Genomic DNA, 17,417 nt, shown 5'->3' with positions numbered 1-17,417 from the left:
TTTCTGTGATGAGGGAAAAACATTTAAGTCACTGCTGTTCAGCCACTACTACAAATAACACTCATGGTGTTCCTCAGTCTGCTTCCGGCCTGTCTGCTCTGGAGCTGAGGGGACAGCTAGCACGTCCCCGCCACGCTTGTGGCCGCATCTGTGACCTGTCTCTCCCGGGACAGCCGTGGCTCTGGTATCTGGGGGGATCCCCAGGAGCCAGACAAGGGCCCTTCCTGTCCCTGAACAATTTCTGTAGACGATCGTGCGGAACCCTGTTGTCCAAGCACAGAACCAAACAGACCGGGTTTTGGAGGAAGGATCCCAGTGTTCCTGGTCCAAAGGTGAAGGAGAGGGAGGTAGACGCTGGTAGACAGTGGCCTGATTTCCACGGTGGCGAGGCATGAAGCCCCATGCTCTGTCCCTGGGTCGAGAGGCATCTCCAGCCTGCAGTGTGCATGTTCTGGTGCCCCAGGCTCCCAGGGCCCACTCAGGCCCAGTTCCCATCAGCCCGAAAAGTTGGGAGGTCAGAGAAGAGCAGAGAACAGTTGGTCTATGAGCACCAATTTAGGAAAATTCTACAGTTTTGTGGGCCACGTCTATTTTCCTTTCAGAATGAAAATAACGTCACTGAGTCTCGTTAGGCAGTGTATATACTCGTATCTCCTCTATCAACTAGAAGCATGTCAGGAGGAAGAAGGGGCCTTTTTAACCACAGCAGTGAGCTTCTGGGCATGTTTGAGCAGGAATGACAAAAAAGCAGCTTTCCGATCCTTCCTCTTGGACCTCGGTTTCAGGCTGAATGTTAGAGATCCCAGGCAGGTAGCCCTTTAGTCGGTTCCTCCCCAAGTCTGGCCTTTAGTCTGCTGGTGTTTTATTTATTTATTTATTTATTTATTTATTTAATGTTTCTTTATTTCTGAGACAGAGAGAGACAGAACATGAGTTGGGGAGGGGCAGAGAGAGAGAGGGAGACACAGAATCTGAAGCAGGCTCCGAGCTGTCAGCACAGAGCCCGACGTGGGGCTCGAACTCACGAGCCCTGAGATCATGACCTGAGCCGAAGTCAGTGGCTCAACTGACTGAGCCACCCAGGCGCCCCGCTCTGCTGGCGTTTTAAATAATGTATTAACTGCTCCCTCATTAAAACAGCAGGGGTAACAAGCAAACAGACTAACAGACGCTTGTGCTCTTTTTCTTACAAGGGATACCTCTTCACTGCAGGAAAAAAATTTTTTTTAATACTGACGAACCAAAGGAAGGATGCAAAAATCATCCATAATATCTTAACCCTGAGATAGTTACAGCTACAGCTTTGATGGCTATCCTTCCAACTTACTTTCTATGCTCATAAGTAAACATATCTTATTTTAACTAACCCGGGCAATATTTTTGTGCAATATCATTTTAACGGTTGCCTACGGTCCAGTCGTCCCGCTTTATTTCCCCAGTCCCTGACAGTGGAGGCTGATGGGGCTTCCAGTGTTTGGGAACACATCCAAACACTGGATGTGTTTGTACTCAGCAGTACCCATGGCTGGTTGTACTCAGCAGAAGTGATTGAGTACCTCCGTCCTTCCCACATCTCCTTTCACTCACTTATTCAGTCTCTCGACATTTAGTGAGTACCTACTGCATGCCAGACCTTTCACCTCCAGAGTACATCAGTGAGCAAGGCAGATAAGAATTGCTCTTAGGGGCCTCATGTCTAAGGGGGACGGACAGTCCCCTTTACCTTCTGCTTGGGTGGAAGGAAGCCCCAACTCCTGCCTCACCTTGTGATACACTCTGCCGTGTGTGTCCTGATGTCTTGACTTGGGCCCCTTGGTTCTTGGCACTCTCCTGAGCACCTGATGGTGGGGAGTTTGGGCCCCTTTAGAAGAAGCTGGGAAGCATGACCACAGGGACTCTACCCCCTGACCCCTGGGACCTTCCCTTGGGCCATCCTGAGCCCTCAACTCACCCTGTCCCTTCCTCTACCCTAGCATGTGGATTGGGGCGGGAGGTAGGGGCTGGCTCCCACCTGGAGGTGAGTGTGGTTTGCTTTGTGGCTCCGTGTGACCTCCGGCTGACCAGAGGCTCCCCTCCTATTCTCAGCGTCGCTGGCAGGCATGAGGCTGGAGGAAGGTGACATTGCGGTAAGGTGACTTCTCACACCTACAGGCGGAGCCAACTCTTCCTGCCCTAGGGGACAGGGGTTCCGGGCCCCAGGAACATCTTTGTTGTCTATTAGAGGGTCTGCTGGCCCCAAAAGGCAGCTGAAGGAGGGGATAGGAAGACCTAGGCCCCAGGATCTATTCGTATCTCCTCTGCTAGAAGGTCATGGCCTTTGCTGGCAGGTCCCCTTAACAGTGGCCAGTCTTGCTTGGTGCAGTGACAGAAGGGTCTGACCCTTCTGGGTCTAGTGGGAAAGTCATTGGGGAACCAGTTGTTACCCAAACCATTAGTTAGATGCAATTGTGGTTAAATTCTAAGAAACTGGCCTACAGTTTCCATGAGATCCTAAATCTGGTTGCTAACTTTGGACTTATCTGATGTGGGAGGGTCAGAAGGAGGTTTCTCCGAGGAAGGGACATGTAATCAGCGGTCGACGGCATCAGGAGTGACATGATGGGGGTCAGGGCTGGTACAGCTGAGCAGAGAGGCGCCTCACCTCTGCCCGTTTCTTCCCAGGTCAGCCTGGGCACCAGCGACACCCTATTTCTCTGGCTCCAGGAGCCCATGCCCGCCCTGGAAGGGCACATCTTCTGCAACCCCGTTGGCTCCCAGCACTACATGGCACTCCTCTGGTAGGCTTGGTGGGGAGGAGGGTGGTGTGGGCAGGTCCGGTACCATCTGGAGCCCTCAAGTCATTGTGCTCAGCAGCTGAGACCCCGGGACTCGTTGGGTCCTTCTGACAGCAGAGCTGGGTGGGGAAGAACCCGGCATCTGGAGTCCTCCCCCAACCCAGATTGCAGTCCCATCCTCAACACCTATATCTTGTGTGCAGATGTCACAGCACATGTGAGTCACACTTTGCTCATGAAATGGGAAGAATAAAAGGTTTACTTCGTAGCGTTGTTATGACACGCCTCGCACATGGCAGGCCTTCAACAAATGGTAGGAAGCACACCCTGCCTCCTGACAGTCGTCAGGATGCTCTGCACCCTGATCACAGGCCTTTGGAAACCCACTGGAAGCTACTCAGGGAAGTTTCTGAGCCTCCAGGCCCCAGGAACCATTGGAGAATATATAGGTCTATTAAGTTTACCAGCTCTGTTCCATCATCCGGGTGGTATGATGTATAGAAGCCACAGTTCCCTGTCTCTCCCTGGTATTTCTCCCTGTCTCTCGCTGGTATTTCAGGGCTGGTTGTGGCAACCGCACAAGAGCCCAAGACCAGTGCATTTCCCCGCAATTCCGAGGGGCCTTTGCTGGGCCCGATACCTTGCGGTCCAGCCTGACCTGCAGCCCTTCTCCCTCGGATTCTTCACCAAAATATGTGGGTGCAGTCAGCAAGCACTGGGTCCCTCCCTCAGAGGTGTGTGTGCTTCTGCAGCTTTAAAAATGGCTCCCTCATGAGAGAGAAGATCCGTGATGAGTCAGCTTCCTGTTCCTGGAGTGAGTTCTCTGAGGCACTGCGGTCCACGGAGATGGGGAACGGCGGGAACCTGGGTAGGCTATTTGGTGATGCCTGGGCCTGTGAAGGGCAGCGGTTGCTGGCAGAAGGGACGGGCCCTAGGGCCTCGGGGGTATGGGGAGGTGAGGGCCATGGAGAAGCCAAGAGGAGCCCTACCTGTCTATCCTTCTGCCCCATGGGCCTTCCAGACTAGTGTGAGACCCCATGATCTGAGTCAGGTTGGGACGTTCTCCATGCTTTGAGTGGAAGTCAAGCCATAACTGCATCTCTGTCCCCTCCGAGGCCCTGGTGACAACATCAGGGATGGCAGTCACGGCTCCTACTCTATCCCATTGTGTCCTCCACACGTAGCTTTCTGTCCCGGATGCAGGGTTCTGTTAGGAATGGTGGCCGGCCTTCTGAGTGGGGAGGAGACGTGTCTCCCTTGATCAAACCTGGGCTGGTATTTCAGGGCTGGTTGGGCAGCCGCCTCTGGCCCGGGCTGCAGGTGAGAGTAGGAAAAACCGTCTCTAAGAAGATGTAGCTCAGGGCCTTTCTTCCTGTCCTACTGGAGAGCGGGAACCAAGGGTATTCCCCTCACTCTTCTGGCAGACCCAGATGTAGGGTCATTTCACCCTGTTCTTTACTAAGTCTTTGAGAAGCTTATCTTTTGTTTTTGATTCCTGACAGCGAATCTCTTCCCGGTCTTGTTTCAGGTTTTTATTTTGACGTAATGGAGATCACCCCTGAAATTATTGGGCGCCATAGGTTTAGTGCAGAAAACCACAAGGTACGTGTGGTTATTGGTATTGGAGAGAAACTGGCTCCATTTTTGAGTACTAAATTTAACAATCGCCTATCAGATTCTGCTGCTTTAGGGACGTCATGCATTTACTCACCTATTATTAGAGCAGTTTCTTTTTAAGTTTATTTATTTTGAGAGAGAGAGAGAGAAAGCAGGCAGGGGAGGGGTAGAGAGAGGGGGATTCCCAAGCAGGTTTTGCACCGGCAGCATGGAACCCGACACAGGGTTCAAACCCACGAACTGTGAGATCATGACCTGAGCCAAAGTCGGACGCTTAACCGACTGAGCCACCCAGGTGCCCCTAGAGCAAATGTTTTTGATGTGCCAGAGTGCATTTTAGTGCTGGGGAATCAGCAGGATCTAAGGCAGACATGCTTAGAAAGCAGAGTGCAAATCACCTGTGTCCACGCTGACTGTCACTGAGAGTCATAGAGACTGTTGACTTGGCCGACTTAACCCTGCACCCCCGAGGACTGACACTGTCTCCAGATCAGGAATTCCTTCCTGATGGAAGGCCTCTGGGACGGGAGGCACTAACATTTATTGAGGGCTGTTTAGCTCCAAGCACTGTGCTGATGGTTTCCTATATCCCTCATTTACTGCTCATAGCCTCTTGAGGTCCAGAGAGGCTAAATCATGTGCCCCAGTCACCAGGGCCTGGGTGGTGGAGGGGGGCCTCCAACCCCAGTCCTCCCTGGCCCTGAAGCTGCTGTTTTGTTTCTCCTCCACCCTGTGACCTTTCCTAGGTGGGGTCAGTAAGTCACTCTGTCTAGTAACTGTTACAGTTAGAGTAGGCATCGGATTTGTGGCTGATGAAGCCATTCTGTATTGGGTTATAAGTGGGAAGCTTTATATAAACTGTAGAAGGAAGGAGTTCATCTCGGTTTTCTGAGGAAGGATCAGAGAAGATACAGAGAAGGTATGCCTGTTCCCTTTTCCATAAACCCATCGAGGGCTAACAGGGAGAAGGTAGGGTCTATGCTGGTCACAGGGGCTCAGGCATGGGCAGAGCTTGGGTTGACACCCATCAGCAGCTGTGGGTTGTCAGCATAAGCTGTAGGCTGTCACTTAGTATCAAACACCCAGACCAGACTCTGCCATCTAATTGGGTCATTGTAACCACCCTGAGACACAGTACCTCAGTGTTGTTAAGACCCCAGCAAGGTCTGCGTAACTTACTTGAGGTCACAGAGCTGAACCCTTGGCGGCCTGAGACTAGCTCTCTGATGCTCTGTTTCTCCAGAGCGAACATGCATGAGGCTGGGAGTGTGTGTGTGTGTGAGTGATGTGTTTGTGTGACAGGTGCTTAGTTGGTTGAGCCACACCGGAGGTCTGAGTCACGGTTTCTGAATCTGGGCTGTCATTTAAAAAGACAACACATACACACACACACACACACACACACACACACACACACACACACAATGAAGGGAAAACAAGGAATCTTCACTCTGTGCCTGCTTTCTCTTGGGGACAGGTCCCAGCATTCCCCAGGGATGTGGAGATCCGAGCGCTGATTGAAGGGCAGTTCATGGCCAAGAGGATTCATGCCGAGGGCTTGGGCTACCGAGTCAGTAAGTGAGCTGCTCGCGGGCTGTGTTCTGGGGCACGGACCCTCATACCCTGAGGTGCCTGAGACCCTTCCCAACCTCCAGGCCAGGCCTCACAGATTTGTTGTGGCTTCATCACAAGGGCAGGAGGGACATGGAGCCTGGCCCCCGTGGCGGGGGGAGGAGGTGAGTCAGGAGCGCCTGTGGGCAGACAGGGACTAGGAGGCAGGCTATTCTGCTTCTCTGCTCTGTCCCCATGAGCCTGGCTGGCCTCCTGGTGAGTAGCTGTAGCACTTGGAGACCTTTCTGTAACCTGAACCTCCAAGATGCCCCAAGCTCTGGACCCTGAGGACATGGGCAGTGCAGGTGGGAAAGGCCTAGGTGGGATCCATCTGCCCTGGGGCGGCCCTGTCCAGCACTGCGGGTCCATCGGGGACGAATGGGGATACAGAACCACTATTGAAACCAGAGGTCTGGAACGGAAAGGCAGAGTGGGGTGGGTTGGGGAGAGGGGCACCTGTGGGGAGAAAGGGATTTCTAAGAACTTGAGCTCCGGAATGGGCAGCTTTAGGTCCGTGAACTTCCCCTTAACTGCTGGCACTGGAGTGCCTAGGGCGGGGCTTCTGCCGGGAGGGTGTATTTGTCCCTCTGGGCACCTGAAGCCTCTTTGCTTGAGCTCCAACTCATGATACTTTTATGGACAATCTGAGTTCTGTGTCGTATGTTTTATGTCTTTGAACCAACCAAGTCCGAGGATACTATAGCAGTAAGCATTAGGGAAGCCTTTTTGAGAAGCTGTCGTGCAGCATCTGCTAAAGCCGCACACACACCTTCCAGCAGCCTCGCCTCTTGGCGAATGCATAACAGAAACGTGTACACGTGTTCTCTGAAGACATCCGAGAGAACATTCATCGTGGCACGGTGCTTAATAGCCCTGCACTGGAACCCAACGCCCATCGATAGCAGGCAGGATAAGTGTGTGTGGGGTACTCATGCAATGTGATACTACACAGAAACGAAAATCAACCAGCCCCCACTAGCTGCAGCCAAAGGGGCGAATCTCATCCATGTAACTCGGTGGAACGAAAGAGGCCAGACACAAAAGTGCATGCGGCGGGATTCCGTGTACATCAAGTTCAAAACCAGACAACACGATTTGCAGTCACTGGAAGCCAGGACAGTTAGCAGCTACCTTTCAGGAGAGGGCCTCTGGGGTACTGATGGTGCTCTCTTTCCTGAGTTACACGAGGTGTGTTGAGTTTGTGAGAATATGTCAGGCTGTCGGCTTATGAGGGGTTATGTACATTTTTCAGGATGGATGTGTGTTCACCACAAATTTTATTTATTTATTTATTTATTTGTTTATTTAGAGAGCATGTGTGAGCCAGGGAGGGGCAGAGAGAGAGAGAGAGAGAGAGAGAGAGAGAGAGAGAATCCAAAGTAGGCTACGTGTGGTCAGCATGGTGCCCAACGTGGGGCTCAAACTCCCGAACTGTGAGATCATGACCTGAGCTGAAACCAAGAGTTGGACACTTAACTGACTGAACCACCCAGGCGCCCTCATCACAGATTTTCAAATAAATAAAATAAGCATTATACACATTCCCTTTTCTTTCCACTGCATCCCTCAAAGCGTAAAAAGAAATTCCCTGAAGGTCTCCAAAGCTTCCAGAATCCCCAGAAAAGAGAGCGGTGAACAGGGCGGGGATGGTGCTGAGGTTGGCACCCAGTGCCTGGCACGGAGGGTCCTCCAGCCATCAGGAGGGGACACGTCCCCAACAGTGTGCAGGAAGAGGCCGTGAGAGCAGAGAAGTCCTTCCGGGCACCGGAGGGCTGATGGGATAATGTCATCATTCCCAGCCTTTAAAGAATTTTTGGTGCAAAACCACACAGAGTTACTTATCCTCTTAGCAAAAGCTTAAGAGCAGCTATCAAACCTGTCTTGCCAGCTCTGCTGGGCACCTTCCAAATAAGATTACGTAAACGAACATGCTTGCAACCAGAAAGGGCTGCACAAACACGAGGCATCATTCTCCCCCGGCTGTGGTGTGGAGTGCCTCGTGTTCTTAGGGGACTTGCTTCTGTAACTCTGTTACCTTCATGAATTCATCCGTGTGAATTAGCGTAGCTATTTGTCGTTCGTTCTCACTGCACTGGAGTATTCCATCACGTGCTTGTGCTACGATCGACTTCTCTGGTCTTCTGTGGTGTAGGTTTGCTCTTGCCGGTTCAGTATTAGGAACCGTGGGCTGCTGTCAGTCTTGTAAATGTCCGTGGCTGATTCTTCCTCATTTCGTCTCTTCTGTGTAACAGGTGTTGGTAGTAAAGTGACAACCTGAGTACGGATTTTGTTTCTAGAGCCTGTTGCGTTTGGCTAGCACAGCGTTTAGTTATTCAGTCAAATACCTCTGCCCGAGCCGGTGCCGGTGCTGCCTTACTCTGGCCTCATGCGCTCGGTTACTCCCTTCTGGCCCTGCAGGCATTTCCACCGTTGGCCCCTGAGCCTATAGGCTCTACCTCTTTTTCTAGTAATTAACGTTTAAAATCCAACATAGGGGGCGCCTGGGTGGCTCAGTCGGCTAAGCTCAGACCACGATGACACAGTTTGTGAGTTCCAGCCCTGCACGGGGCATGCTGCTGTCAGCGCAGGGCCCACTTCAGATCCTCTGTCTCTGTCTCTCTCTCCCCATCATGTGTGCTTGCACACGTGCTCTCTTTCTCTCTCAAAAATTAACAAACGTTTAAAAAATTTCTCAAAACAGATACTCACATTTATTGCTTTTGATCAGTGTTTAGAATTTATATTCTGCTCAGTGGTGATGGTCTCCACTGAAAGACATTATGTTCCCTCTCTACTCTCCTGTCTTTACCTCCCATTTTCCAGTTCCAGAAATGTTACTGTTCAGTGTGCATTATGCATCAATAATTACTTAAATTATACACTTGGTTGCTTTCTTTGATTACCGCTATTTATTAGATCACACATCTAAGCGGTTTTGTATTTGTATTTCATCTTTGCTTCAGGACATCCTTGACCCTTCTTTCATGTAGATGTGGGAGTGTGGGGGATGCTCTCAGACTGTATGAAAATACTTCAATTTTGCTTTCACACTCAAATAATACTTAACTGACTGAGCCACCCAAGTGCCCCTGTCTCAAAATAAATAAACTTTAAAACAAAACAAAACAATGTTTTGTCCTCTTCTGACTTTTAGTGTTGCCAGTGAGAGGCCCATCTGAATGGTATTTTTGTCTCAGCAGAATCTTCTAGAATCTTTTCTTAGGGTTTTGAAATCTCTCAGTTAAAGTTTAGGTCTCAGCCTTCTTCCTTCATTGTGGTGAGCGCTCATTTCATTAGAATATATCTGACATTTTCTAGCTTGAGGAAATTTATCACATTATTTCTCTGATGATTTCTTTCCCTTCATTTTCTCTGTTCTTTTTACTAGAATTCATATTGACTGGTGGTTTTCAACAGAGGCAGTTTTGCCCCCCCGAGGATATTTGACAATATCTGGAGACCTTTTTGGTGTCGCAGACGGGGAGTGCTGCTCTCGTGGGCAGAGGCCGGGGTGCCACCGCCCATTCCACAGTGCACATGCCAGCCCTCCACAGCAAAGAATTATCCAGTCCGAATGCCACCTGTGCTGAGGTTGAGACACCCTGTACTGGACCAGCTGTTGGCCCTCTGGCCCTAATTTCGGTTTGCTTTGTTTCATCACAGAACTTGTCACTATCATGCTCTATTTTCTAATTTATCTACCTGTTTATGGTCTGTCCTTCCTCAACTAGAAGGTGAGCTCCCTGAGAGGAAGGGTCTCCTCTGTCTTGTTAGACCACCTGTTCCCACCTCTTAAACCACTCCCCGGTGGTAACTGGGCTCTCCCTAAATATTTGTAGAATTAATAACTAAAAGGATACTTTTCTCAACTGTCTTGGCTGTGGGTTCACAGTACTGAATGAGTAATTGGGTCTCAGTCTAGACAGCAAGCCTGGGTTCCTGTTCAAGTGCAAGATCCCTTCTTAGCCCCGTGCCCCCCACCCACACCCCACCTACCCCAGCAGGAGGGCAGCCTAGAGAGGCTGTGACAGTAGATGGGGTGACAACAGACACCAGATTTTTTTTTTTAAGTTTTTATTTATTTATTTTGAGAGAGACAGAGACAATGCGAATTGGGGAGGGGCAGAGACAGAGAGGGAGAGAGAGAATCCCAAGCAGACTCCACAGTCAGTGCAGAGCTCGATGCAGGGCTCGAACTCACAAAACCACTGGATGGTGACCTGAGCAGAAACCAAGAGTCCGACACTTAACCGACTGAGCCACCCAGGCTCCCTGACCACAGGCAGATTTAAGTTGAATCTTCTAAGCATTGTACAAGCTTAGAAGCTGGAGTCCTCTCTACAGAGGCTCTCCACATGCCGCAATCAGCAGGATTTTGTATTCTGCTTAGAAGGTGAATGTAGGGTATTTCTCTGATGGGTGCATGTCTGTCCCTTTTCACGTCTGCCCTGGCAGCTCAATGTTACTCAAGTTCAGCTTTTCCTCAGGCCCTCCAGGCACCCTCTGCAGGTACCACCTCTGGAGGGCAGGTCTTTAGCTTGAGGTCAGGTGCTGCTGCTGCTCATTGGAAGCGGGGAGACAGAGAGGCTGAGTCTCACATTTCTGAAATCATTGGTCTACTCTCAGTGCATCCCCGCTGACACTTGGCATTAAGCACCTTTGAATCTTTCGTAATCTGATGGATGGAAACTAGTATCCCAGTGTTGGTTTAATTTGTGTTTATTTTCATTAATAACGAGTTTGAACAGCTTCTGTAACTTTGGTTTTTCTCTCTGTGAATTGGCTGGTTATATCCTTCATCATTTTCCCCGTATTGTATTTCCCTTCTTATTCTTTTTTTTTAATTAATTTTTTTAACAATTTATTTATTTTGCAAGACAGAGACAGAGCGTGAGCAGGGGAAGGCAGAGAGAGGAAGACACGAAATCCAAAGCAGGCTCCAGGCTCTGAGCTGTCAGCTCAGAGCCCAACACAGGGCTCGAACCCATGAACTGTGAGATCATGACCTGAGCCAAAGTCGGATGCTTCGAACACTTAGATCCTTGTCTGCTTTCTGTGTTGCAAACATCTCCTGTCACTTGTCTGTTAACCTTATTTATAGTGTCGGCAACTGAACAAAATTTTGATTAAATGAAACCCACCAATTTTCCATCTTAAATTTTATGCTTTTGAGACATTGTTTAAGACGTTTTACCATTGCCACAGAAGTGTTTTTTATTTTATTTTATTTTTTTTACATTTTGTACTGTTAGTGTAACTTCCACATTTAGGACTCTGATCCATCTGGAGTTCACCTTTATGAATGGTGTAAATTGGGTTCTGGCTTAATTTTTTTTCATATGGTGACTCAGTTCTCTTTTCCTGTGTTATCTGTAGTGCCCTCTTTATCATTTATCAGGTTTTTATACATACATGAGTCTCTCAGGGCAGCTGCGTGGCTCAGTCAGTTACACGTCTGACTCTTATACCGACTCAGGTCATGATCTCACAGTCGTGGGATTAAGCCCCACATCGGGCTCAGCACTGAGCATGGAGCCTTCTTAAGATTCTCTCTCCCTCTTTCTCTGCCCCTCTCTCTCCTAGTACTCTCTAACTCGCTCAAAATAAATAAACAGCAAAAAAAAAAAAAAGAAACCTTTCTACATGGGTCTCTCTCCACACCCCCTTTTCCACTCCACTGGCTTATTGGTCTGTTCTTGGGACAAACTATTATGTACTGCGGTTTTGTAGTTGTATTAGTTGTCCAGAGCTGCGTAACACAGACTGGACAAAATATTTATTTTCTCAGAACCCTGGAGGCTAAAAATCTGAGGTCAAGGTGTCAGCGGGGTTGGTTTTCCTGAGGTCTCTCTCCTCGGCTTACAGATGCCTGTGACTTGACATGGTTTTCCCTTGTGTGTCCTTCTCATAAGGACAGTAGCCATGTTGGGTTAGAGCCCAACCTAGTGGCCTCATTTTATTTATTTGTTTTTTTAAATTTACATCCAAGTTAATGTATAGTGCAATAATGATTTCAGGAGTAGATTCCAGTGATTCATACCCTATGTATAACACCCAGTGCTCATCCCTTAATAAGTGACCTCCTTAATGCCCATCACCCATTTAGCCCATCCCCCTCCCACGACCCCTCCAGCAACCCTGTTTGTTCTCTATATTTAAGAGTCTCTTATGTTTTGTCCCCCTCCTTGTTTTTATATTATTTTTGCTCCCTTCCCTTACGTTCATCTGTATCTTAAATTCCTCATATCAGTGAAATCATGTAATATCTGTATTTCTCTGACGAATTTCTCTTAGCATAATACTCTTTAGTTCCATCCACGTAGTTGTAAATGATAAGATTTCATTCTTTTAGATTGCTAAGTAATACTCCATTGTATATATACCACATCTTCTCTATCCATTCATCCATCTATGGATGTTTGGGCTCTTTCCATATTTTGGCTATTGTCAATAGCGCTGCTATAAACACTAAGGTGCATGGACCCCTTTGAAACAGCATACCTGTATCCCTTGGAGAAATACCTAGTTGTGCAGTTGCTGGGTCATAAGGTAGTTCTATTTTTAAGTTTTTTCCGCTATTTTCCACACTATTTTCCAGAGTGGCTGCACCAGTTTGCATTACTACCAGCCATGCAAAAGAAATCTTCTTTCTCTGCATTCTTGCCAATGTCTGTTGTTGCCTGAGTTGTTAATGTTAGCCATTCTGACAGGTGTGAGGTGGTATCTCATTGTGGTTTTGATTTGTATTTCCCTGATGATGAGTGAGGTTGAGCCTTTTTTCATGTGTCGGTTGGCCATCTGGATGTCTTCCTTGGAGAAGTGTCTATTCTTGTCTTTTGCCCATTTCTTCACTGGATTATTTGTTTTTTGGGTGTTGAGTTTGGTAAGTTCTTTATAGATTTTGGATACTAACCCTTTATCTGCTTTGTTGTTTGCAAACATTTTCTCCCATACCATCGGTTGCCTTTCAGTTTTGCTGATTGTTTCCTTTGTTGTGCAGAAGCTTTTTATTTTGATGAGGTCCCAATAGTTCATTTTTGCTTTTGTTTCCATTGCCTCCGGAGATGTGTTGAGTAAGAAGTTGCTGCGGCCAAGGTCAAAGAAGTTTTTCCTTCTTTCTCCTTGAGGATTTTGATGGCTTCCTGTCTTACATTTAGGTCTTTCATCCATTTTGAATTTATTTTTGGATATGGTGTAAGAAAGTGGTCCAGGTTCATTCTTCTTCACGCCTCTGCCCAGTTTTCCCAGCACCATTTGCTGAAGAGACTGTCTTTATTCCATTGGATGTTCTTTCCTGCTTTGTCAAAGATTAGTTGGCCATATGTTTGTGGGTCCATTTCTAGGTTCTCTGTTCCGTTGATCTGAGTGTCTGTTTTGGTGCCAGTACCATACTGTCTTGATGAGTACAGCTTTGTAATACAGCTTGAAGTCTGGGATTGTGATGCCTCCAGCTTTAATTTTCTTTTTCAGGATTGCTTTGGCTATTCAGCGTCTTTAATGGTTCCATACAAATTTTAGGATTGTTTGTTCTAGCCCTGTGAAGAATGCTGGTGTTATTTTGATAGGGATTGCATTGAATATGTAGATTGCTTTGGGTAGTATCAACATTTTAACAATATTTATTCTTCCAATCCATGAGCATGGAGCATTTTTCTATTTTTTTGTGTGTGTCTTCTTCAATTTCTTTCATAAGCTTTCTATAGTTTTCAGTGTATAGATTTTTCACCTCCTTGGTTAGGTTTATTCCTAGGTATTTTATGGTTTTTGGTGCAGTTGTAAATGGGGTCGATTCCTTGATTTCTCTTTCTGTTGCTTCATTATTGGCATATACAAATGCAACCAATTTCTGTGCATTCACTGTATATCCTGCAACTTTGCTGAATTCATGGACCAGTTCTAGCAGTTTTTTGGTGGAATCTTTTGGGTTTTCCATATAGAGTATCATGTCATCTGCAAAGAGTGAAAGTTTGACTTCCTTCTTGCCGATTTGGATGCCTTTTATTACTTTGTGTTGTCTGATCGCTGAGGCTAGGACTTAAGTACTATGTTGAATAACAGTGGCGAGAGTGGACATCCCTGTCATGTTCCTGACCTTAGATGGAAAGCTCTCAGTTTGTCCCCATTGAGGATGATATTCGTGGTAGGTCTTTCATATGACTTTTAAGATCTTGAAGTATGATCCTTCTATCCTTACTGTCTTGAGGGTTTTTATCAAGAAAGGATGCTGTATTTTGTCAAATGCTTTTTCTGCATCTATCGAGAGGATCATGTGGTTCTTATGCTTTCTTTTATTAGTGTGATGTATCACGATGATTGATTTGCAGGTATTGAACCACCCCTGCAGCCCAGGAATAAATCCCACTTGATCGTGGTGAATAATTCTTTTAATGTATTTTTAGATCTGGTTGGCTAGTATCTTGTTGAGGATTTTTGCATCCATGTTCATCAGGGAAGTTGGTCTGTAGTTCTCCTTTTTAGTGGGGTTTTTGGTTTTGGAAAAAAGGTAATGCTGGCTTCATAGAATGAGTTTGGGAGTTTTCCTTCCATTTCTATTTTTTGGAACAGCTTCAAAAGAATAGGTGTTAACTCTTCTTTAAATGTTTGGTAGAATTCCCCCTGGAAAGCCATCTGTCCCTGGACTCTTGTTTTTTTTGGGAGGTTTTTGATTACTAATTCAATTTCTTTACTGGTTATGGGTCTTCAAATTTTCTATTTCTTCTTGTTTCAGTTTTGGTAGTTTATATGTTTCCAGGAATTTGTCAATTTCTTCCAGATTGCCCATTTTATTGGTGTATAATGCTGATAATATTCTCTTATTATTGTTTGTATCTCTGAAGTGTTGGTTGTGATCTCTCCTCTTTCATTCATGATTTTATTTATTTGGGTCCTTTTTTTTTTCTTTTCTTTTTGATCAAACTGGCTAGGGGTTTATCAATCTTGTTAATTCTTTTAAACATGGTTCTTTGAAACTGGTTTCATTGTTCTGTTCTACTGTTTTTTGGGTTTCGATAGCATTGATTTCTGCTCTAATCCTTATTATTTACTGTCTTCTGCTAGTTTTGGGTTTTATTTGCTGTTCTTTTTCCAGCTCTTTCAGGTGTATGGTTAGGTTGTGCATCTGAGACCTTTCTTCCTTCTTTAGGAAGGTCTGGATTGCTATATACTTTACTCTTATGACCACCTTTGCTGCATCCCAGAGGTTTTGGGTTGTGGTGTTATCATTTTCATTGGCTTCCATTACTTTCTTTTATTATTTTTTAACAGTTTTTTTTTTAATTTTTTTAACGTTTTTTATTTATTTTTGAGACAGAGAGAGACAGAGCATGAATGGGGGAAGGGCAGAGAGAGAGGGAAACAGAATCGGAAGCAGGCTCCAGGCTCTGAGCCATCAGCCCAGAGCCCGACGCGGAGCTCGAACTCACGGACCGTGAGATCGTGACCTGAGCTGAAGTCGGACGCTTAACCGACTGAGCCACCCAGGCGCCCCGGCTTCCATTACTTTTTAATTTCTTCTTTAACTTCCTGGTTAACCCATTCATTCTTTAGTAGGATATTCTTTAGTCTCCAAGTATTTGTTGTCTTAACAAGTTTTTTCTTGTGGTTGATTTTGAGTTTCATAGTATTGTGGTCTGAAAATATGCACGATATGATCTTGATCTTTTTGAGGGTTGATTTGTGTCCCAGTATGTGATCCATTCTGGAGAATGTTCCTTGTGCACTCAAGAAGAATTTGTATTCTGCTGCTATAGGATGAAATGTTCTGAATATATCTGTTAAGTCCATCTGGTCCAGTGTGTCATTCAAAGCCATTGTTTCCTTGTTGATTTTCTGTTTAGGTGATCTGTCCATTGTTGTAAGTGGAGTGTTAAAGTCCCCTACTATTATGGTATTATTATCAATGAGTTTCTGTAGGTTTGCGATTAATTGATTTATATATTTGGGTACTCCCATATTTGGAACATCTTTGTTTACAATTGTTAGATCTTCTTGGTGGATAGACCCCTTAATTATGATATAATGCCCTTCTTCATCTTTTGTTACAGGCTTTACTTTAAAATCTAGGTTGTCTGATATAAGTATGGCTACTCTGGCTTTCTTTTGGTGACCATTAGCATGGTATATGTTCTCCGTTCCCTTACTTTCAATCTGAAGGTGTCTTTAGGTCTAAAATGGGTCTCTTGTAAATAACATATAGATGGATCTTGTTTTCTTATCCATTCCGTTACCCTGTGTCTTCTGATTGGAGTGCTTAGTCCACTGAAATTTAGAGTGAGTACTGAAAGATATGAATTTATTGCCATTATGTTGCCTGTAGAGTTGGAGTTTCTGGTGGTGTTCTCTGGTCCTTTCTAGCCTTTGTTGCTTTTGGTCTTTTTTTTTTTTCTTTTCATCTTTTCTCCCCTCAGAGAGTCCCCCTTAAAATTTCTTGCAGGGCTGTTTTAATGGTCACAACTCCTTTAGTTCTTGTTTGTCTGGGAGACTTTTTATCTCTCCTTCTATTTTGAATGACAGCCTTGCTGTATAAAGAATTCTTGGTTGCAGGGGCATCTGGGTGGCTCAGTTGGTTGAGTGTCCAACTTCAGCTCAGGTCGTGATCTCATTGTCTGTGGGTTCCAGCCTCGCATTGGGCTCTGTGCTGACAGTGCAGAGCCTGGAGCCTGATTTGGATTCTGTGTCTCCCTCTCTCTCTGACCTCCCATCTCTGGGTTCCATCCCTCCCATCCCTCCTCATGCTCTGTCTCTCTCCATCTCTCAAAAATGAATAAACGTTAAAAAAATCATTTTAAAAAGAATTCTTAGTTCCATATTTTTCTGATTCAGCACATTGAATATATCCTGCCACTCCTTTCTGGTGTGCCAAGTTGCTGTGGATAGGTCTGCTGCGAACCTGATCTGTCTTCCCTTGTAGATTAAGGACTTTTTTCTCTTTCTGCTTTCATGATTCTTTCCTTGCCTAAGTATTTTGTGAGTTAGACTATGGTATGCCTTGTTGATGGTTGGATTTTGTTGAATCTAATGGGAGTTCTCTGTGCTTCCTGGATTTTGATGTCTGTGTGTTTACCCAGATTGGAAAGTTTTCCACTATGGTTTGCTCACATAAACCTTCTACCCCTTTTTCTCTTTCTTCATCTTCTGGGACCCCTATGAGTCAGATATTATTCCTTTTTAATGAGTCACTGAGTTCACTAATTCTTATATCGTGCTCTTTTGCCTCACTTTCCCTCTTTTTTTCTGCTTCATTATTCTTCATAAGTTTGTCTTCTATATTGCTGATTCATTGCTCTGCTTCTTCCATCCTTGCCGCCATGGCATCGATCTGAGATTTCATCTCAGTTATAGCATTTTTAATTTCATCCTGACTAGAGTTTACTCCTTTTATCTCCCCAGAAAGGGACTCGATGCTTTTTTCAACCC

The 17,417-nt window shown here is 46.1% G+C and overlaps 1 protein-coding gene across 4 annotated transcripts in view; it reads left to right on the top strand.

Annotated features, from left to right (window-relative positions):
• Window positions 1–17,417, top strand: part of XYLB (xylulokinase) — a 56,096-nt gene that overhangs the window by 26,759 nt on the left and 11,920 nt on the right. For all 4 annotated transcript variants that reach the window (XM_042954590.1, XM_042954591.1, XM_042954589.1 and 1 more), the window contains 5 exons: window positions 2,086–2,126; window positions 2,662–2,777; window positions 3,527–3,642; window positions 4,303–4,376; window positions 5,869–5,965. In XM_042954590.1, coding sequence (XP_042810524.1) covers window positions 2,086–2,126; window positions 2,662–2,777; window positions 3,527–3,642; window positions 4,303–4,376; window positions 5,869–5,965 — 444 coding nt within the window. The remainder of the gene's footprint in view (window positions 1–2,085; window positions 2,127–2,661; window positions 2,778–3,526; window positions 3,643–4,302; window positions 4,377–5,868; window positions 5,966–17,417) is intronic.

The sequence above is a fragment of the Panthera leo genome, chromosome C2 (assembly GCF_018350215.1).
Source record: "Panthera leo isolate Ple1 chromosome C2, P.leo_Ple1_pat1.1, whole genome shotgun sequence".
NCBI classification, from domain to species: domain Eukaryota; kingdom Metazoa; phylum Chordata; class Mammalia; order Carnivora; family Felidae; genus Panthera; species Panthera leo.
Note: the sequence above shows the minus strand (reverse complement) of the source record. Positions and strands in the feature narration are given on the sequence as shown.